The 22,810-nt window shown below is 36.5% G+C and overlaps 1 protein-coding gene across 1 annotated transcript in view; it reads right to left on the bottom strand.

Moving 5' to 3' along the window:
- The window catches only part of JAM2 (junctional adhesion molecule 2), a 61,772-nt gene that overhangs the window by 23,978 nt on the left and 14,984 nt on the right, over positions 1–22,810 (bottom strand). The window contains exon 2 of the mRNA XM_046648263.1: positions 2,953–3,018. Coding sequence (XP_046504219.1) covers positions 2,953–3,018 — 66 coding nt within the window. The remainder of the gene's footprint in view (positions 1–2,952; positions 3,019–22,810) is intronic.

Raw genomic sequence — 22,810 nt, 5'->3', positions numbered from 1 at the left:
AGGGTTATTATGCCATAATACAGTAGTTTATAGCACAAGCTTTGGAGTTAGACAGCTGCCATTTACCAGGTGTGTGATGCTGGGTGAATTACTTAACTTTTTTTGAACATTATATTCACACCTGTAAAATGAAAAAAAAAAAAAAAAGGGAAACCAGTACTCATCTCACAAAGTTGTTGTAAAGATTAAATGAGATAATGTATTTATATACTTGGGTGCACATGGTACTTTGTATATAGTACATGCTCCATAAATAGTCATTATTACTTTCACCCACGAGGACCTTCTCTTAGTTGCAGTTGTAAGCTTGCCTTGACATAATAGAAATTCACACTTCATATATCACAAATTTACCTAAAAATCACACAACTTTGAACTAAAATGTTACCTCTGTTTGAGACAGCAAAGAATATAATATAGATATAAATCATATTTTCTCAAAACAAGGCATATTAAAACAGAGAAATGCACTAAATTTTTCTATTAAAATGATTATTTCACTGCCAAAAATGTTTCATTTGGATTTATAAAAGATAATTGTTTGTCTAGAAAAAGTATTAGCAATAACTATTTTTGCCTGTAGCAAAATAGTCACTTTTAGGAATCACGTAGATAGAATCACTGTAAATTTTAAGTTTTTAGGATTCTGAATTGTTGACTCTCTTTTGATTTTACTCCCCGTGCTCAAGTTAAAAATCATCAAAATATACATAACACAAAAAGAAAATTGATACAATCAAAGTAGTTCTGAAGAATCATCAGAAATTATTTCTGTGGAGAAAAGCATGCTATCAAACTCTGATTTATAGCTTTCAGGGTTGGACACTCTCTGCATAAAGCTGCTCATATTATTTATAAGCCTGGCAGAGCTGCCCTCATTTCAGCCTCATTCTGCTTTTGGCATCACTATGGGAAGTGATAGAAAACAGCAGAACTGAAAAGAAGGAATTAATTCACGATTTGTTGACATCAGACAGACAAGAGACAAAAAATTGAATGAACTAGGTAGAACACACATACACATATACACAAATCATAAAATATTTTAGACTTTAAAATTGTTACTGCATAAAATATCCTACAATTAAAATATGGAAGAAGATAGAAATTTATTTTTGCTTTATAGAGAAGCAAGTTGGAATGATTGGGGCACACACAAAATAGAATCAAAATGCAACTCTTAATTAAAAGGAGCAGAAGTGAAACAAAAAAATAGAAAATACTTATTTGAGAGTAAGATTAACATTTGATTGTAATAAATTATAGAAGGATTTTCTACATTAAAAATAAAACATGCATTAAAAGTCATGTAAATGGTATAGGGTTTTAGTTTGGAGTGATGGAAATGTTTTGAAACTAGACAGAGGAGTTGGTTGCACGATATTGTGAATATACGAAATGCCACTGAATTGTTCACTTTAATACGGTGGATTTTATGTTATGTGAATTTCACCTCAATAAATTTTTTAAAAAGTAATGTAAGACTAAAGAACATAACATTGGCATCCTAATTCAGATATCATGGCATAGGGCCTGGGGGAAGGGATGTGTATCCATGGAAACCAGCTGGACCCGATCGTAAGAACCTCCAGGAAAGTAACAAGTAGGAGAAATTAAATTCACTTCTTTTGTTCTTCAGGGACATCCTGACCCTTCTCTTCCTCTCACTGTGCTCACTCTTCCGGCCTTTCCAGTCACCTTATTGGCATCTCGTCCAGCCTGTTAACCCTCTCTATAAGAGCGCCATAGTCCTGAATTGCTCCCAATCATTAATTTCCTCTTCTCACCTCTCCCCACTTAAAACTAATCATGATAAAGAGTGTTTTCTTAGCTTAATCATGTAAAATATTAGGACTTAAAAGAACCTGATTAACCTAAATAGTTACTTAAGTGATTTGTTTTTAAGTGATTTGTTATTTTTGAACGACGGGCTGATTTTCTATTATAGCATATTTTTACTGAGCAAGTGTGTATAACACTATGCACCAGGTATTATTGAAAGAACTGGTGAAATACTTATTTATGTCATTCCCCCCACCCCAGTCGTCTTCTTTATTCTTACTCTCTTTTCTTCAAACCCACCTCTCTCCAACTCCAGAACTTAAGATATCCTTGAAGAAGAGATCAGACATTTGGGAATTGCCTTAAATGTTTGTAATCTCTGGCCTAAACAAACATCGCATTTAAGAAATTGTAATTCTTCTGGTTGCCTGGTAATATTATTGTGTTCTAGGTAAAAGATCCTTCAGAAAAGTAGTAGATGGTCAATATTTGAAGTAAATTTATAAAAGCCCTTATAATTTTTTTTTTGGTTATTAGATCCTTTTCAAAAAATGTTAATTGTAGTAAAATACATATAACTTAAAATTTACTGTCTTAATAATTTTTAACTGTACCATCCACTAGTGTTAAGTATGTTCATGTTGTTGTGAAACTAATCTCTTGAACTTTTTCATCTTGTAAAACTGAAACTTTACCCCTATTAAATACCAAATCCCCCTGATAAATATATTTTGTTGTTGATGTTTTGGTGTTCTTCCCCTTATAAATATTTTTAGGAAGCCATAAAATGGCACCCCCAAATGGGCTATATGAACGTCATCTTAAATACGTAGAGTGGGGTTTGCAGTGTTCCTTTCCATTTACCATATCTAGCTGGCTGCAAACTTTGCAAGATCTCCATCTCCCAGTTTCATAAACTAGATTTGCTTTGTTGCAGATAATTTACTTAATAAGAGACCTGTGTACATCAGGTCTTTCATTGAATGTCCCCAAATTCCTGCTGAGGAGGTAAAGAAAGAGTTCTCAAGGTGCAAACATCAGGGAGCAGCATTTCAGGCTAAGGAATTAGTGAGAGCCAGAGGCTCTTGACAAATAGAAAGATAACAGAACCCACCATCCTCGTGAGTCATTTAAATACTATAACCCATGAAAATCAGTAAGGCACTCTACCTTGATACTCTATTGCTGTGACTACTTGCTGGTCTTTGGGGGCAGAGAATCCATAGGCCTTATGATCTGAAAGATTAAAACAGAGAGGACAATTAAAATAGTACAAAAGGTCATTTTTAAATATTTGAAAGGGATGCAATATTAAAGAATATTGGCCTAAAGTATGGTGACAGTTTTACACAATTCATAGCAAATGTTTTAAAATATCAAAATAAAAAACCCAAGCCAAACCATATAAGTTTCTTCTATTTTCTGTACTTTGGTTTCAGCCTTTAAGCATTTCCTAAAGCAGAACCCATGAATCTATTAGGGCCCCACTACAGATAACACACTCTCAGATGGCTGATGGTGAAACAAAAGCTTACGTCCTCAATTCAGCTTAATATGCAATCTACTCTCACAGGCTATTGTCCTCCAAATAAAAGCTAATTATTGTTAGTGCCTTATTCAAGGGTATAAATTGCTTTCAGAACTTAGCCCTGACTATACCTATATCATACAGAAATGAGTCATTATGATTATTGTGGCTAACGTGATCTGATAGTTACATGGTGATGATGATGATAATGATGGTGACATCATCATCATTCCCATAAACTTATATAGAAAGTTTCATTTAAAAATTGAATCAGTGTGTTCTGCTTCAGTGGCCCCAGTTTGGTTCCCTGGTGTGGAACCACACCACTTGTCTGTCAGTAGCCATGCTGTGGCAGGGGCTCACATAGAAGATCTAGAAGGACTTACACTTGAATATACAACTATGCACTGGGGCTTTGGGGAAGGGAAAAAAAAAGAGGAAGATTGGCAATAGATGTTAGCTCAGAGTGAATCTTTCCCAGCAATAAATAAATAAATAAACAAATAAATAAATGCAGGTGCATTGACTTAAAAAAGTACTTGTACATACTTTAAAAAAAATTTTATAAAATTCAATATTCAAAACAATCTGGTGTGGTAGGCATTATTTGGATTTAAACAACAAAGTAACAGAATCAGGAATTAAAACTTTCCAATTCAATCTTTGATATGTATCACTTTGTGATACTTCATTTTACAGAGTCATTCTTAGAGTTCAGTTTAATGACCATGTTTAAAAATAATGTAAATCACTTCCTATCAGTATACAACTTTGAAATATAAATGCTACAAGGGCAATCTTTTGCCTATTGTATTCTCCGACATGGCTCAAACACCTAGAACAGTGCCTGGCGTAAAGCAAGGTATAATAAATATTTGTTGAACAAATGAATGAGACCACTCCTTGCTGTATACTAATGAGAAGAATCCAGTAAATGGAGTCAGATCAAACTGCTACTAATGAAGAGTTCCTGAAGGCAAGCAATTCTTTTGGCGAGACATTATAAATATATAATATTGGATTGATATTGATTATATCAAAATCAGAATAATGCAAAGCATTCTTGCTGGTCATCTTGAGTAAACAATTTAGGCAAAACAATTCAAGCGCCGTCCTTCATTATTCACCCAAGAAATCATATATGAAATAACCTAAGACCAAGTTAAACTGATCATAACAATCTACAGGTTATTTCTTGAAGACACATTTCTACAATTTACTAGAAAGGCTATTTCTTTGCTCACACTACCATCTGTCTTTATATGATTTACTGACCCTGTTTTCACCAAGACAAAAATGGCCTCTCTGTTGCCATATTCAATGGACACTTTTCAGTCTTTATCTTATTTAATCTCTCTATGACATCTGACTCTGTAGACTCTCGTGGATTCTGTGATATAACTCTCTTCTAGTCTTCATAAGGTCTCCCCCTGGGTTCTTCTTCTCCTTGTTCTGTCCATCCATCCATCCACCTAGAAACTGCTTTTCTGACTCAATTAACTCCTTTCTATATAATCCTTTATACTCTCATTGACTCAACTATCATTTAATTTGCTAAAAAGTTCTAAATTTGTTCCTCCAGCTCTAATCTCTCTCCTGAGATTAAATTGATAGACTCCTCTTTCTGCTGGGTATATAAATATATCTCCATTTCCTATGAGCACCACACACTCATGGTAAAACTGAACTCTGCTTACCCCCAAACTTGGTTTTCTTTGTACAATTCCCATCATAGTGAAAGGTACTACAATCCACATGATCACTCTTGCCAGAAAATCAGGCACTGCCCAAGAAGTAGCCATCCTCGTCTACTTAATAACTCATCATTTTCCATCTACTGACAGAATTCTGTGCCATCCACGACAATGTTCTGTAGTATTTGCCCTTTCCCCTCCTTGTCCTCCCCTACCGTCATGTAGCCAAGTGTTCTTTGCCTCAGGGAGGGGATGTGGGTAGCCAAAACCAGAGAGAAAAGCAGGGCACTTCCTGACTTTCCATATTTAGAAACCCGGTCATGCAGGAAATGGAAAGGACTCATAGCTTAGGCAAACATTTGAGAGAAACCATCATGAGTAAAATATACCTTTTCCCCAGACTTAGGGTAGAGAAGAGGAAGTGAGTTGGAGAACATGAAACTTAGTGGGCTCTTGAGAAAGAACAACAATAGTTAACATTTATTAAGAACTTAGGTATTAGGCAATATTCCCAGTACTTAACAAGTATTTAACTCTCACAACAATTCTCTGTGGTAGGGTACCATTTTTATCTACATTTTTCAGTTGGGGAAACTGAGGCACAGAGAGGGTAAGAAACTTGGCCAAGGTTATACAAGTAGCCAGTGGTGGAGCTGGGATTTGAACTCATCTAGTCTATACCCAAAGCTCACATTGTTTATTACTGTACTGTGTTGGGCCCCACATCACATTCCCACCAAGCTGCACTATGAGGAAGGACTGCAGATTAACAAAGATGCCAGGTGCAAAGGCCCACTGGTCTAAGGAAGATGGGATAGGTTGAGAAATTGGTGGCTAAAATGAAGGCAAAAGACTGGCTCTGAAGCATAACAACAAGGTAGAAGCTAAGAAACTGTGATTAGAGAAGTAGGACCCCAAGGTAATCTCAGAAGGAAGGCTCTAGACAAGAGTTTTTCAATGTTGACACAATTGACGTTTGGGACTCGATCATTCTTTGTTGTGAGAGGCTGTCCTGTGCATTGTAGGATGCTTTGCAGTATCCTTGGCTTCTATCCACTAGATGCTAGTAGCATCCCCACCGTATCCTCCCCTCACCAAAGTCATGACAACCAAAAATGTTTCTAGATATTGCCAAATGTCCCTGAGGGTAGGAGTGGGGAACTCACACCTGGTTGAGAACCACTGCTCTAGACTTACAGCCAGGCTGGTTTGGAGAGCCAGGAATAGAAACAAACAAACTACAGGAGAGCAAAGAACCATGAGTTCAAGGATTTTGAGAGTTCCTATGAGATCAGAATTTCTTAACCATGAAATAATTTATTACATTTCATGGAAGAAGAGAAAAATCCTTCATATGACATGGGATTTTTAAAAATTTATTCATCTCTATGTACATTGACATGTAAATTAGTCTTCCACTGTGCCAGACTTTATCACTCCTAAGGAATACAAGCTATTCTGGATAATTCTTTTTCCTTTCTGTCTCCCTAGACAGAAAATCTAATTGTGACATTAAAAATCTGAAAACTCGGGGGCTGGCCCCATGGCAGAGTGGTTCGTTTGGCATACTTTGCTTCAACGGCCTGGGTTCGTGGGTTCGGACCCCAAGTGCAGACCTACACGAGTCATCAGCCATGCTGTGTCAGCAACCCATATACAAGATAGAGGAAGACTGGCACAGATGTTAGCTCAGGGCTAATCTTCCTTAAGCAAAAAAAGAGAAAAGTTGGCAGCAGATGTTAACTCAGGGCAAGTCTTCCTCAGCAAAAAAATTCTATAGGACTCAAATGTCTAACATTGTTAGCTTCTCTGTCTAACATCGTTCAACTGTTTAGGTTCTATATCTTTAAATCATGAACATCTTCATTTGGGAAATTGGCACACCTGGTGTCCACGTGAACACGTGAGTAAGACTGAACTGATTCTTTTATTGACAGCTGTAAAAATATTTATATAATACAGTGACCCATGTGGCTCAGTCATAGAGAGGTGTCAAGGCCACCAAAGGATAATTTTAAAATAACTCTTTTGTTTGTATATTTCAAAAACCACAAAAGGGTCCAAGTAATTTTTTTAAACATTCATTTTCCCTTTTCCATACTCTTCTGTCACACACCAGAGTATGTCCCATATTCCTCTGAACCCCATCCCCACCCCTCATGCCTTTCTTTTCCAGCTCCTCCTCATCTTCTTCCCCAACTTTATTTTGTAGAGTCCAAAGGTAGGGCCAGATCTTCAGAGAGCAGAGGTAGGGAAGAGACTAAGCTGACTAAGCCAGAATCCTCTTAAGCGGAGCTGGAGAAAAGACAAGCCCTCGTATGTCCTTGTGCATTACACCTACATTTAAATGACACAATTGCTGAGCGTTTGCCAACGATTCTGATTCTAAACCATGACTCTGTGAAACCTTCAAAGCACACTTTGAAAAAGTCTCTTTTCTCCTTTACCAATGTGTAAATTAGTGCCCGCAGAGAAGTTGTGATTATGACTGGCGTTTCTTGTGATTTTTGAACTATTTTAGTACACTTTTTAGACAAAACAATGAAGACACATACTCCCTAGAAACGAGTTAAGGGGAAAATCTGGGCAAAATAGGAAAAGATAATCTTTGTTCCCTCCACATCATCATATCTTTGAACTTTTCAAACACCACACCGCCTACTGAAAATGTTTATTTTCTTCAGGATGCTGGGGCCATCTTTCGTTTGAGGCAAACATTAATGTAATCTGAAACTGGAAAATTTAGGACTTGGTTGAATCATTTCCCCTTTTCTCAATTTCAGATTTCTACTTGCTAAAACTTTTCTTGAGAAAGATTTCTTAAATTTTCAAAAATCACTTTAAAATGTTCCATGGAAAATAACAGCCATTATCTGCAGGAATTTTATTATTTTCCTCATAACTTTTATATGTATATATCTGAATAGAAAAAAAAGTCAATTCAGAAAATATAAATTCGCAAAAGTATGAAGGTAAAAAAATTATAAATAGAATTAATTTTAATAAATTAGTAAGTCAGTAGTATTCCCTGGTAGCTGAATATTTATTCTTGTGATTTTAAGCAGCTTCTCCTTCTGGCTTTGTTGCTTCCTCTAATTTGGTTTACTTCGAGGTTTGCTTTTGATTAAGGAAAAAAATTTAAAATGTGTGGTGACTTATGATGAACTTATTTAAACAGAAAATTCTGAATCTTAAAAAAAAATTATTTATTGTAAGATTTATACCTTGTTTCAGCCTTTCTAGTCTTGGAATTCAGTTTTATTTTGTTTTTTAACTTGCAGCCAGTAACTCTTCTTATGAAAACAAAATGTTGTATTTTGTATCAACATTTCCCTAACAGATGTTAGGAATAGTCCCTGTTGGCTGCTTTCTTGAACTGATTTTTATTTTTTGGTCACTTTTCCAGAACAAGTTAAATAGAAAAATAAACAAAAAATTGTGTGTGTAGGTCCACTGGTTGAGGTCAACGATTGTTTCAAAGTTAGCTACAAAACAGCTTTAATAGTTATGGATGTGTTCCAAAATCGCTGGCAGAAGTTCATAAAATGAGGTTAAGAGATAATTATTTCCACAACTACTAACAACTCCAAATCAAGTAATTCCTAGTCAGGCGACATCTTTTGTGTTTCTTTTCTCCCCAATTGTAAGAAGAAAAGCTCTTATATTGTCTTTCATTCTTCTATAATAACCTGGTTGGACTAAGAATAAATACTTACGTTATACTACCACAATTTTAAAATTTACTTTAAAAGTGCTATTTTAATAACACTTTTAGTTGAAAACATGATTAGGAAAATTGACATGTTATAGAGGTTTTTTGTTTGTTTTAAGGGTACTTTACAGAGAGTACCATGCATAAAAGCAAGTTATAAAATCTGCGGATATAAATTATTTTAAAAGTTTTCAAGAATAAAAATTAATAGCCATGTGGTTTTGATAATCACTGATATCTAATTATTATACTAACAAATATAAAAAAGATGTGTAGGGCTAGCAGTAACAAATAAAATAATACCATCCAATATTTACTATTAATAAATATTTATATGGATAGGAAATAACCCAATGAGGTAAGAATTAGGAGATGGATGATATGCTCATCTATCTCACTGTCATTCAACCATAGTAGGTCTAGAGAGTAGGGAGGGGGAAGGGGAAAAGGAAAGAGGAGGGAAGAGGGACAGAGAGGTGGGGAGGAAGGGAGAGACAGACAAAGAAACAGACAGATATGTCCTTCTAGTCTCTCAAATTGGACATCCTGGCCCTTCCTCTTAATGAGACATTGATATCCTATTTTTAGAGAAAGAGAAGCCACACCAAAATGCAAGGGGAAGTAAAAGATGTGCTTGACTTTAGAGCTCCCCGTGGCTGATGTCCTGGTGAGTTAATGATGACCTAAAGAATTTAAGGATGATTTTGACTATGAATAAATTTTCCCCTTAAGAACCTAGCATCTAAGTAAGATGTGACTCCACTGTGTTAATACCCTCATTTGACAGGTGTGACGATCGAGAGAGGTGAAGTAGCTTGCTCAAAGTCACAACGCTAGAAACCAGGGAAGCCAAGATGTGCATCTACATCTAGTTAGTCTGGCTCCACAGACACCCCCGGCCCCCACTCCACATTTTCAAATCACCACAGGGCTTTGTGAGAAAGCAGTACCAAACACAATACTGTCAGACACACTGCAGATGGCTTCACATCCATTTTCATTCTTTAGGGTTGTAAAAGTATTATTCGGAGCGTATGTAACAACCCGCCATTTTAACAGAGAAAGTGTTAATGGGCAAATGTTTATGGTGAATGAACTAATTTGAATAAACTTTGTATATTTATTATATACTGCACAAAAATTTTGTGCCCCCTCCCCTTTTCTGTTTTTAATACTCATTTGAGTACAAGAAGGATGACTGGTGTTTCAGAACTGAGTATAAACTTGTTTTCATATAAGTTATATGCATTAAGAAATATAGGGAAAATTTCAGGGCATTCTGTTACCCAAAGAATTGAACAATTAAATTTTTCAGGTGATATTAAAGTAAATCAATTTTCGTATGGTAAAATAAATTCTTAAAACTTTCAAAGAAATGTCCTTCAAGCACATCTTCAAATGTTTAATGGTGGCCAATGGCATCAGAAAGCCATCAATGGCTGAATTTCTCATCAAATACTCCCCACTAGGACATGAAAGAAGCCATTTTAGGATTCTGAGATCTTTCTTTGATATGCTCCAAGTGACAATCGAGCCAAACACAATTTGTTAACCAATGGCATTAACCATAGATTTTAGATACATGACAACAGTTGACTCAAATCCAGTAGACTCTCAAGACAAGAGGAAAAACATCATCTTCAAAATTGATGTCAATAAGAATCACACACTTAATGGAAGGCATGGTTCTTGACCATTCTATGCTATAATTGACTCTCCCTAAGATTAAGGTGCCAGGAAATGATGGCCCTAAAACTTTATTAGTGTAAAATAAGAAATAGTTACTAAAGATGTCAAATACCAAAATAGAACACATGGCGTAATGACAAAGAGCATTAAAATGGGAGAGGTGAAGAGTAACAAACTTGACTCTCTCTCCTCACTAATTGACCCATGTGGTCTGGGTTGGGTCTCTGGCACATCCTTATAGCAGAGCTGGTGCATCAGGTTTTGAGAGCTTGATGACATTTTAATTTACAATTATTCATTGCCATTTAATCTAAAATTGTAGTTCCTAACTCCTAAACTTCAATATGGTATTTCAAGATTAAAAGTCCAGAACCACCAAAAGTATTTGAGTTAACATTTCTCAGCAGAAATGAACATGCTAATATAATTGTCACATAAATAATTTTTTTTTAAAAAAACTGGATTGTTTATCTTTTTATTGCCTAGTCATAAAGGGTCTTTTTCTTTTCTTTTTTTTTAAAGATTTTATTTTGTTCCTTTTTCTCCCCAAAGCCCCCCGGTACATAGCTGTATATTCTTAGTTGTGGGTCCTTCTAGTTGTGGCATGTGGGATGCTGCCTCAGCGTGGCTTGATGTCCGCGCCCAGGATTTGAACCGACGGAAACACTGGGCTGCCGCAGCGGAGCGTGGGAACTTAACCACTTGACCACATAAATAATTTTTGAGAACAGGTATTGTAAATCATTTCTCCAGAGTTTTGGTCAGCTCTGGGCAAACAGTTAAAACCAAGTTTCTGAATCTGGGTTCTGAACTCTGGTTCTGAATCACCAAGGTACGCAAATCTGGGAATCGCTGCACAAAATGTCCAAACAGCTGATACACACACAGAATACTTAGTGGCTGTTTGGATCAGGACATAGTGAAATGGTTATTCTGCGGTCATCTGATACTTATAGATCCACTTAAGTAACATGTGAGAAGACAGCACTCTACCATCTACTGACCTCTCTCTACCCCCAACCCTAGTTTCTTTATATATTCAGAGTTTTATTTCTCTGCCTTGCTGAGGGAATCTCAGGAATCACTACAACAGTTCAATGCATCAAATGTTTTCATTTTTTAAAACCACGAAAATGCAGTTATGAATACAAATGGTGTTTTATAGGGATTCACATAAAAAGTATCAAAAAGATTCTCTAATATCACCAATCTGTTAAGTTTATAATCTGCAAATGAAGTTATCTTTGCATTTCTCAAAAGAAAACAGAGCACTACTGTTTTAGATTGTTTCCTGAATTAGAAGATTTATAAAATAGAATGAGTAGGCACATAAAGGGAGGCAGACTGACCACGACTTTAAGGAGGCTCAAGCTTTGGGGCCCTCACTTGCATGGGCACCTCCCAAGGCCCTGGGGATGAGGTGGAGAGAGACTAGCAATGTGTGCACATTTGGTACAATTTGCAAGAATGAGATTTTTTTTGTATAATTTTTCTTAATGATGGCTCTAGCAATCCATCCCTGAACACAATTATGGGCTTTTCCTTATTAATGAGTTTATTTAGCTTTCTAGATTTGATCACCCACAACAAAGAAAGTGGTCTCTACAGTCTGTTTTCTGATAGCTCAACCTTTCAAATACTAAAGATTTTATATGACCAACCACTGAGCACACACTCTCTCTCAAACTTCAATTCTTAAAATATGAGAGTTGTATGAATTTTACTTTTCAACTCTCCTGCTGGATGATGATTCAAAAAACTTTAGCCCTTACGTTTCATACGTGTGTTATTAATTCAACTCTATTACCATAAATGCTTCCAGAAGAGATTTGAGAACGAATCCTGGCTTATTGTTGCTTCATGTTTCCTTTGATTAGTCTTCAGGAAGCCAAAGGAACAAGAAGCATTTATTTTGAAGGGTAGAGCATGGAAACAATGGTTTGGCATTGCTTAACTGTCATATTTTATAACTGTCAGGCAAGATTGCTCAGAATTAGTTACCCTGATTTCTCAGGTACCCTGCATCCAGGAACAATAATTTCCCTTTTCTTTTGATCAAGACAGTTCTCCAGGGGCCGGCCCCGCGGCCGAGTGGTTAAGTTCGTGCGCTCCACTGCAGGCGGTCCAGTGTTTCGTCAGTTGGAATCCTGGGCGCGGACATGGCACTGCTCATCCAGCCACGCTGAGGCAGCGTCCCACATGCCACAACTAGAAGGACCCACAACTAAGAATATACAACTATGTACCGGGAGGCTTTGGGGAGAAAAAGGAACAAAATAAAATCTTTAAAAAAAAAAAAAAGACAGTTCTCTGACTCACTCTTTTATTTCAAAACTAGTCCTACACATCCAGCTGTGAGCTAACACCAAAATGCACTTTTCTGGGTCAATCAACTAGAACAGCAAAAGAAATGGTTTAATGAACATCTGTGTTAGGGACTGAATGTTTATGCCTCAAGAGTCATATGTTGAAATGCCAACTCCCAATGTGATGGTATTAGGAGGTGGGGCCTTTGGGAGGTGATTAACTCATGAAGATGGAGCCCTAAGGAATGGGATTAGTGGATTAGCGCCCTATAAAACAGACTCCAAAGAGCTCTCTCGTCCTCTTCACCATGCAAGGACACACTGAGAAACTGGTCATCTGCAACCAGGAAGCCGGCTCTCACCAGCCACTGAAACCGCCTTGATCTCTGACTTCCAGCCTCTGGAACTGTGAGGAATAAATGTTTGCTGTTTGAACCACTGAGTCTATGGTATTTTTGTTATAGCAGTCTGAACTGACTAAGACAAACTACGTACATTCAAATCAGTGGGGCCCTTAGCTGCATCTTAGAATGGTCAGGAAATAAATATGTGCTATTAGAGATGCAATTTTTGAAACTTATTCAGATCAAGTATTATAAAGATGGACAAAGGTATTTGTGTCCAAATATGGTATGCAAGAGTCTAATGGTTATAACATAATTTAGGCAAAATGCCTGTTTGATATCCTATGTAGCATGAGGATGTTAGGTTTGGGACAGAATCAATGAGATATTTTGAAACTATGTAGAGTCAGTCTTAGCATTTCAGTTTTTGATGAGGTGGTATCAGAACTGACTTCTCACCCATTGGGATGAACAGCTCAATGGTATTGCAGCACCACCGCTGCCATTTTCAACAGCTTGCTTTTTGACTATCATCTAAAATCAAACAAAAAGCAACATTAAAGTCCAGATGGGTGAGGAAAGGGTATTCAGTTATAACTGAGACCTGAGTCTTTGTCACAGATGGGAATAGAATCTTTCTAATCAAAAGACACCGACACCTCCTTAACGAAGTCTACACTGATCGCCTTATTCAATATCACAACCCCACCTTCATCTGACCTTTACCCTTCTAAATTCCTGATTCCCTTAATCTTACGTTGATTTTTTCCTTTTTCCATAGCAGTTATCCATCTTCTAACCCACTATATAAAATACTTATGCATTGAGGACACAGGCCTTTATCTTCTTTACCTACATTCCAGGGGCCATGAGTAATGCTTGGTATATAGTCTATACTCAATAAATATTCGCCAAATGAATGGAGATTGTTAATTTATGAAGAAAATGAAAATGGAATATAAAGAGCTATGCTTACTATTTTAAGTGAAGGGATGAGCTGCACAAGATTAAACAACAAAGAGTTTTGAAGCAGCCAATCTGAAACTAAAAACATTGAGTCTATCATAACATCACTGTGTAGAATCAATTTTCACATTTTTTGGCAACAAAAAATTCAACATATGAGTATACTTGATGCTAAAAATAATGAATCAACTCCTAAAATATCTTTCTGAGTAGTTACCTAAAATGTGATTTTAAATGCTGTAAATCACTGTTATTTATTTTTTTTTTAGGTATGTTCTTTTGGTGAGGAAGATTGGCCCCAAGCTAACATCTGTTGCCAATTTTCCTCTTTTTTTCCCTCCCCAAAGCCCCAGTATGTAGTTGTATATCCTAGTTGTAAGTCATTCTAGTTCTTCCATGTGGGAGGCCACCACAGCATGGCCTGATCAGCGGTGTGTAGGTCCACATGCAGGATCTGAACTGGAGAAGCCCAGGCCACCAAAGTGGAGTGCTCAAACTCACCCACTCAGCCACGGGGCTGGCCCCTAAATCACTGTTCTTATTCTAAAAATTTCTTTGCAATTTAAAAGTAAAAATAAATTTAATAAAAAACTCTAATTTTAATAATACAATGTAAAAAGTTTTATTTTTTAAACTAAAATTATTTTCTTCTAAAAGTTTTGACATATAATTTAAAAATAGCATTATGGTGGTTAATTTTGTGTCGACTTGCCTGGGCCACATTGCCCAGCTTTGTGGTCAAACATTATTCTAGATGTTTCTGTGAGGGTATTTTTGGATGAGATTAACATGTAAGCTGGCGGACTTTGAGTAAAGCAGATTGCTCTCCATAACATGGGTGGGCCTCATCCAATCAGTAGAAGTCCTGAACAGAACAAAAGACTGACCTCCTCAGGGCAAGAGGGAATTCTGCTAGCAGACAGCCTTCAGACCTGAACTGCAGCATCGGCTCTTCCTGAGTCTCCAGCTTAACTGGCTCACTCTGCAGATTTTGGACTTGCCTGCCTTCTTAATTGCATGAGCCAATTCCTTAAAATAAATCTTTATATATATCTATACACACACACACACACACACACACACACACATCCTATTGATTCTGTTTCTCTGGAGAACTCTAATACAAGCATCATAATGAATAACAGTAATAAATTAATTTGGGGCTGTCTAATATAAGTGTGCTGTGTTTCTCAGGAACTCCTTTTGGAAGTTCAGCAATACACTATAATTTTAAAAAATGTTCCATAATTGATTATGTTCTGAGAAAGCTCATCTAGAGCAACCTTACATAGTCAATCACTCCCCTTTAAACCTTAACAAACACCCTTCTCAGAGCCATGTCTATATGCTCAAGGACAAGGACAAGTTTACCTAGTCTTCCTTATCCTTTTACACAGTCTTCACTTGGAGACAAGGTGTGAGCAAGAGTGGGAGCTCTGTCTCTTCTTGATTGAAATTCTTTCCAATTTTCAAGACCTCTCTTAAATCTCAGCACCTCTAGGAAGTTCTCCTGTGAAAGCCCTACGTAACACTTGACTGCTCATGGAACTTTCCTTTCCAATGCACTTTGAGAAATTTAAATATCACTTTATGATCTGTCACGTTTGGTGGGTCTTGTGACACCATTCCTTCCTGGTTCTTTTCTCTGATACTCCCTTCCTGTCTCCTCTCAATCAGATTGGCCATTGACTTTTAGCATGTTATAGAATGGTCAGGGTTCCACAGTCAAAAAGGTTTGAGAAACAGGTTTAACAAGTTAAAGTTCTCTATTGCAGGATTTATTAGAGCCTTTAACAGGAAGGAGCATTATGACTCTCCAAGTGGGAAATACAGTTTAGAGCATGAAACACCGGGGCAGAATAAGAGAGAAAAAGTCCAAGAGGAAATCATGTAGAATGAGAAGAGGCAATCAGAGAAAGAAGAGAAACTAAGACAGAATGATGTCACAGAAGGCAAGGATGGGCAGACTTTCAAGGAGGGAGTATCGACAATGTTTGATGTTCCAGGGTGGTCAAGTAAGGTTTTCACTTACAGTAAGCTGAGAATTTATGAACTAGTAAATTATTGGTGATACAATGATAGCGATTTCAGTAGCATGGGAAATGGGCAGTTTGCAGTGGGCTGAATGGTCAGTAAAAAAATGGAGAAAATAAATATAAACCACCAGTTCAAGAAGTTTGGCTACAGAATCATGGTGGGTTTTTTCCTTCTCGAAATTGTAGAAACTTGAATATGTCAATAGCCTGTGATGAGAGAGCTAGTAATGAAAATAAGTTGAAGAAATACGAGATAGGGGATGGCCGCTGAAGCAAAGGACCCAAGGAGACTACAGAATAGCATCATGAGCACAGGTCAGGCATTAGCTTTTGACACGAGAGACTCCTCTCCCTTTGATTCAGGAGGGAAATAGCTAAGGATGAATATAGATGTGGATAAGCTTGTAATTCATCTGCCTCACTCCTACATGACTTAGCTTCTTAAAATACAACCTGATCCTATTTACCTTCCTTCAGAGCTTCCCCTTGCCTTCAGGATGAATTCCAAATTCCTTCAAATGGCCTCTCAGAACTGGCTCTTGTCTTTCCAGTCTCCCCCTCAATCACTGCCCCCCAAAAACCCTACGTTCAAGTCACCCACCATAGGGCTCCCACTCCCCTGGGCTCCTTGCACTCTCCATTCTCTCTGCCTGGAATCCCCTCCCTCCAACACTCCCCTGACAAATGGTGAACTTCTAGTTATAGGTCAACACCCACTCAAATGTCAGGAAAGGTAAAGCCTTTTCTGGCCCCTTCTGTCCTTCTCTGCATAGTCATCCCTTCCTCTAACTAACACAGCTCTTTTTATAAGTATTTTTTTTAATTACAAACTATCTTTTGCATATCTGATTCTTCCACTGGATAGTGTTAGGAACATGACATTAGGAACCGTTTGACACATATTTGTATCTACATCATGCTTAACGCACCATAGGAGATAACTAAATGTCTGTTGTCAACAAGACTGAACATGTTTTGTCTTCAAATCAGATGTATAAACTTCTTTTGCTATATTTTATACATAGTGTAGACCATATTTATATGTAATATAAAATATGTTTTAAATATAGTATAAACTATATGTTTTTAATCAAGCACAACACCTGCCATATTAGACCCACAGATAATACTAACTAGTTGAATTAAAATAAAGTATTAAGCTTTAGTTATATTTCAACATTTCTTTGATAATATTAAAAGTTTATAGCCTCTTTGCATGAAAATCTAAAAGTAATTTTGACACTGCATAACTCTAAACTATGCTCACCTTAAACCACATACGAAAGAAAAAGGCACTTAAACGTATTTTAATGAAATGTGCATACACATGCATACAATTATTCTGCAGTGCATTCTGTAGAGTCATTATATTTTAACATTGTTTCCCATTTAATTTTCTTCTCTCATATTACTAAAAATGGGCCTTGGAAAGGGAAAAACTGGTTCCCTAAAAATAAAATATGTAATAAATTTCCTGTCTTTGACTGCCACAAACTGAAGAATTTAGTGCAATAATGAAATACCTGTAATTTCCATTCATTTATTTTAATTCATTCGTTTTCAACACTATCAGAATCTCTTTTTATAATGTTTTTGATACCTCCTTTACTATTCTGAAACAAAATTTATACATAATACAATATTTTATATATTTATATGTATATATACGTAGAATTTGGAGAATTAAATATAATGTTCCTCTAATTTTTTATTTTTTATTTTTTAAAGATTGGCACCTGAGCTAACAACTGTTGCCGATCTTTCTTTTTTTCTCTTCTCCCCAAAGCCCCCCAGTACATAGTTGCACATTTTAGTCTTGGGCTCTTCTAGTTGTGGCATGTGGGACGCTGCCTCAACGTGGCATGAGGAGTGGTGCCATGTCTGCGCCCAGGATCTGAACCAGCGAAACCCTGGACCGAGAAGCGGAGTGCGTAAACCCAACCACTTGGCCACGGGGCCGGCCCCCAATGTTCCTTTAATATTAAAGAGAAATAAAAGGAAAATAATTTATGGCAAAATAATATTTTAATTCATAAATACTTGTACATAAGTACACTAGAAGAAAGAGTGAAGAAATCAGATATTAATCTACACTTAAAATGTTAACAACATTATTTATAATAGCCAAGATACGGAGACAACCTAAGTGCCTATTAATAAATGAATAGAAAAGAAACTGTGGTATATACACACAATGGAATATTATTCAGCCATAAAAAAGAATGAAATCGTGCCATCTGTGACAACATGGATGGACCTCGAGGGCCTTATGCTAAGAGAAATAAGTCAGATAGAGAAAGCCAAATACAGTATGATCTCTCTTATATACGGAATCTAAAAAGAAAAATTTAAAAAAAACAAGCTCAGAGAGTTATAAAGTTCACATTTATATGAATATGCGATGGGACTTGGGAAAGTCATGAAGGATGAAAGATGAGGGACACGGGGAAATTCTTTATTCTGCAACATTGTCGGCACACATGTTTATCAGCCTGGTCCCTGCCCAGCAAATGGACAGCACCCCACCCATCACTAACTCAATCAAATAGGTCGCTCAGAACTCAGTAATATCCCTCCTGTTGGTAGTTCCTGACGGAACTCCTTGAAGACATTCTCAGCTAACAGAAACTTGAAACTTTTGTTTTATAAACTCAGCGTGTTCTCCACGCAGACAGCTGATGTAACAAAACTATATAGTTAATTTTTAAGAGTAAAACCTATGATCTATCTTATGTTCCATTGGTGGTAATTGTTCTCACAAAAAAACTACAAAAGAGGTATTGGAGAGGACACAGGATTTATTCAAGACCTTTTTTGTTTGGAAGCGTTTCAATCCTATTATTCTCTATTTTACCTCTTTTGATTTTGAATTACTCACTGCTCCAAATCAAAGCCCAATATAATTCTTCCTACTCACAATATGCTGTATTGCAAAGGATAACATTTTCAGCTAAGAAAGATTTGTCTAATTTTGATAAGTTTAACAGAGATAATTGTTGTCTCTTAAGTGTCCTTATCTGTCAAGAATAGTATGCCTAAAGGTATTTTATTTTTTCAGGCACGTACTACCACACTTTAAATTATCTTAAAGCTGGCTGCTAAATCTTTAATAAAAATCTTTGAGAAGACAAACATATTGTGAAGTCATAACCCAGTTTTCTCCACCTTCAAAGATATAACACAGAGACTCATATTAATTAAGCTATAAGTGCCTGAAACCTAATTAAGAATCCTGGACTCAACATCTTGAGAGTCCCAAATACTTTCCCACTGATCCTGTTCCCATGGAAACTAAAGTTGGGAAGTAGCAAAAGACAAAAGAAATTACAAAATGGTACCAAACAAATTAGCCAGAAAAGTTATCCTTTATTTCAAAATAAAGGAAAAAACATCCTTGTATCCTACTATCAGATAGCGCATAGCAATTGAAAAAAACACATATACAAAATTTAGGAAATGCATGATATATAAAAATATTTATTTTTGCTTAAGACAACACTAGTATTTTTCTTTTAATATTAACTTTTAGAAAAAAGGCCAGAAAATTATGGGGACATTTTCTATTTCCCTTTTAAATGATCTGTGATGCTGTCAGGGTGACTAAATTCAACAACACATCTCTGACAATAGTGGATGTGCTCATGTTTGGATACTTTTCCCATTTCGTTCAACAGTATTTTCAGATCATGAGATATTTATTACAGGCTTATGGCTTACCCTTCAGGTTAACTCTGCTTTGAATTCAATTCCAGTTGTGAATGCGCAAGACATTCATAAATGTTGAGATGACCACACTGCAAATACGCTAAATGTCAGAAAGTATTTTAAGTACACATTAAGATATTTAAACGGTTGACCACATTCTAAACAGAACATTCAAATTATTTTCTTATTATGACAGAAGAAATTAGTCATCCTTGCAGTGTCCCTGCAGGATACTGTACGCTAATGCTAAATCTATATATAATGATACACAGGCCCCCTCTCACTCTCCCTGTGAATTTTTATGCTAAAGTAACACTAGAAAAGAGTACCTTCATTTCCCCTAAAATCTCCCCAGCCTTCTACCTTTTCTTCCACTTTCCAGTAAGGCTATTGTCTCCCATAGAGGAAAAAATGGGATTGGGAGCCAGCAGTTCGAACTTCTTCAAGTCCTCCCTCTGAGTATGCTTAAAAATATTCCAATTCTGTTTCTCATTTTAAAAACTGTGATAAAAATAGTTCTAGGTACCGCACAGGGATGTTCACATGAGAATTAAGTAATATAATTCCTGGGAAAGTATTCTGTCAATCATAAAGCTCCATTCAAATGCTAATTTTGTTTTTTCTTTACTTTTTAATCCCTCAGGTTGCCTTACTTCACTCTGATCTTTCTCTTCAGCTTCCTGGGCTCCAGATAACAACTGATTTGGCAAAATTCCTCCCTGCTCCCTGGATGCTGGTTCTCTTTGTTGCCTATTATTTCCCAGAGTGCTTTTTCTTCATTGTCTCCGCTCTTTTATATTCTTTAACTGGACATGTTCTCCAGCGTTCAATCCTTTGCCCCCCACTAATCTACCCCCATGTAGCCTCCCAGAGTGAGAATGTTTTTCTTCCACTGTGAATCTACTTTTCCATTTTTAGAACATTCACTTAAATTCAAGGGACAGATATAGAGGATTTACACTTCTTATCCTCTTTCCAATGGTTTGTAGAGACATTTTTAGTTGGATATTTTGTTGCTTCCTGAAATGGAGAAAATAATCATTCCTTTTCAATGTAAATACCGTTTCTCTGGTTCTTGACGTTTACAACACTTGGAAGTATTGTTTTGATTTCTCTGATGTCCCCCATATTTAATCGACCACTAAATCTAATCAATTTCTATTTTCAAAGTCTTCTGGATTTAACTCTTCCTAAACAATTTTGACAGCTGCCACCTAAATCCTAGACCCTATTACCTAATATTTGGGCTATCCTCACCTCTCCTCCTAAGTTTATCCTATATGTAGTGGGGTCAAAATTATTGTTTACCTCAAATACCGTTTTTTGGTATATTGCTTCACTCTTCAAAACTTCCAGCAACTTCCTTTTGCTTACTGCATCGAACAGAAATTTTAAACATAATGTACAATCAACGCCATGAATACCAAGCCATTTTTGGAGCCTATTTCTTTCTCCTTTTCAAAACAAACTGTGTTCTAACTAATAAGAACTCTAAAAGAGGCAGTTTAGAACTGAAACGTGTTCACAACTCCATATAAAATAATTTTATCATCACAGGCTAAGTATGGTACATTTTTTTCCCATTCAAAAACAGAAAATGTTAAATTATAAAGAACAGTAATCATCATTAAATCAAACCCCCTCATTTTACAAACAAGGAAAATAAGAGCTGAACAAAAAGTAGTTTTCTAAAGCCATATCATTATTAAGAGCAGAACTGACACAATCTCAGTGCTTCAGATCTCAAGCTCCATTTTATTTCTGTCGTACTTTTTGCTTCTTTGTGAACAAACTTGCCTTTTATGGTTTAAAGTTTAAGGCGGACCTTTGAACATCTAGTACAGGCATTTCATATGGACATTTAACCTATGAATTCAATAACGGGCCACTGTCAAATACACATCAGAAATATAATTTATAAAATTAATCAATTTAAAAAGTGAAGGCGATTCTGCCCACCATCCCAATCAGTGTAAACAGGTCCCTGAGTCACCCTGTCAGGGAAGATGTAATTGATATTCTTTCAGGTAAAAGATGGGAATCCATTGTCCTCTGAAAAGAAACATTTATATTCACCACACTCACTGGTGACATAACTTTGCTCTACAAAAGAAGTATTTCTGTATCCCACTTCCAAAATTATTTGTCCTTTTATTTTCTAATAATTAGGAATAAATTTCCTCAGACATTCTAGCTCATATAATGACAAAGGCTCGTCTTGACTGGTCTCATCATTATTCAGCAGATTTTGGGATCTCACCGCTTAAGATTAAATAATTGAATGTGTAAAATGGTAAAAGCGAGAGAAAGATGATTTGTCTGTTCAAATAATTAGGACTCTAAATATAAATTCTATTAGAGAGCTGTAATGCAATCTTGCTTCCCCTCTAAGAGGTGACGGAATGGGAGGTGAAGCGAAATTCCTTCCTCTTTTAGCATCTCCATTCTCTTGCTCATGAATTCATAGTGTATTTGGGGCAAGGATTCTCTGGCATAGAAATAGCTTCTGACATAAATGACTACCTTGATAGCGTGCAGAAGCTGCTGACACAGGTTTTAGACTACTTCTAAATGCCTTTATTTCTTCCATTCTTCCCCCACAACCAGAGTCTTCTTTAGAGAATCCTTAAAGCTTTGGGGTCTTCAGGGTTGAAGGAACCATGGGAAATTAAATCACACAAAGAATTCATTTGGAACTTGATATTAAATTATTAATGACATGGATTTGAACATTAAGTGGATATTTTAGAAAGTATGAACAATTGTGAAACGTACTTGAGCTGATATGTCAAAAGCTGGATATGCCCTTACCCTGTAAGAAGGCTGCAAGTTTTCTCTTTGGTTGTTTACAAGAGCCAGAGGGTTGACAAGAAAGGCTTGATTGAATGAGGCTCCATTCAATAAGTGCAAAAGAAAAATTTTAGGGGCCAGCCTGGTGGTGTAGTGGTTAAGTGCACACGTTCTGCTTCGGCGGCTTGGAGTTCGCCGGTTCATATCCCGGGTGCAGACGTGGCACGGCATGGCGAGCCATGCTGTGGCAGGCTTCCC

This window comes from Equus quagga, chromosome 21 (assembly GCF_021613505.1).
Source record: "Equus quagga isolate Etosha38 chromosome 21, UCLA_HA_Equagga_1.0, whole genome shotgun sequence".
Lineage (NCBI taxonomy): Eukaryota > Metazoa > Chordata > Mammalia > Perissodactyla > Equidae > Equus > Equus quagga.
The sequence above is the reverse complement of the archived record's forward strand: the minus strand, read 5'-3'. Positions and strand labels throughout refer to the sequence as shown.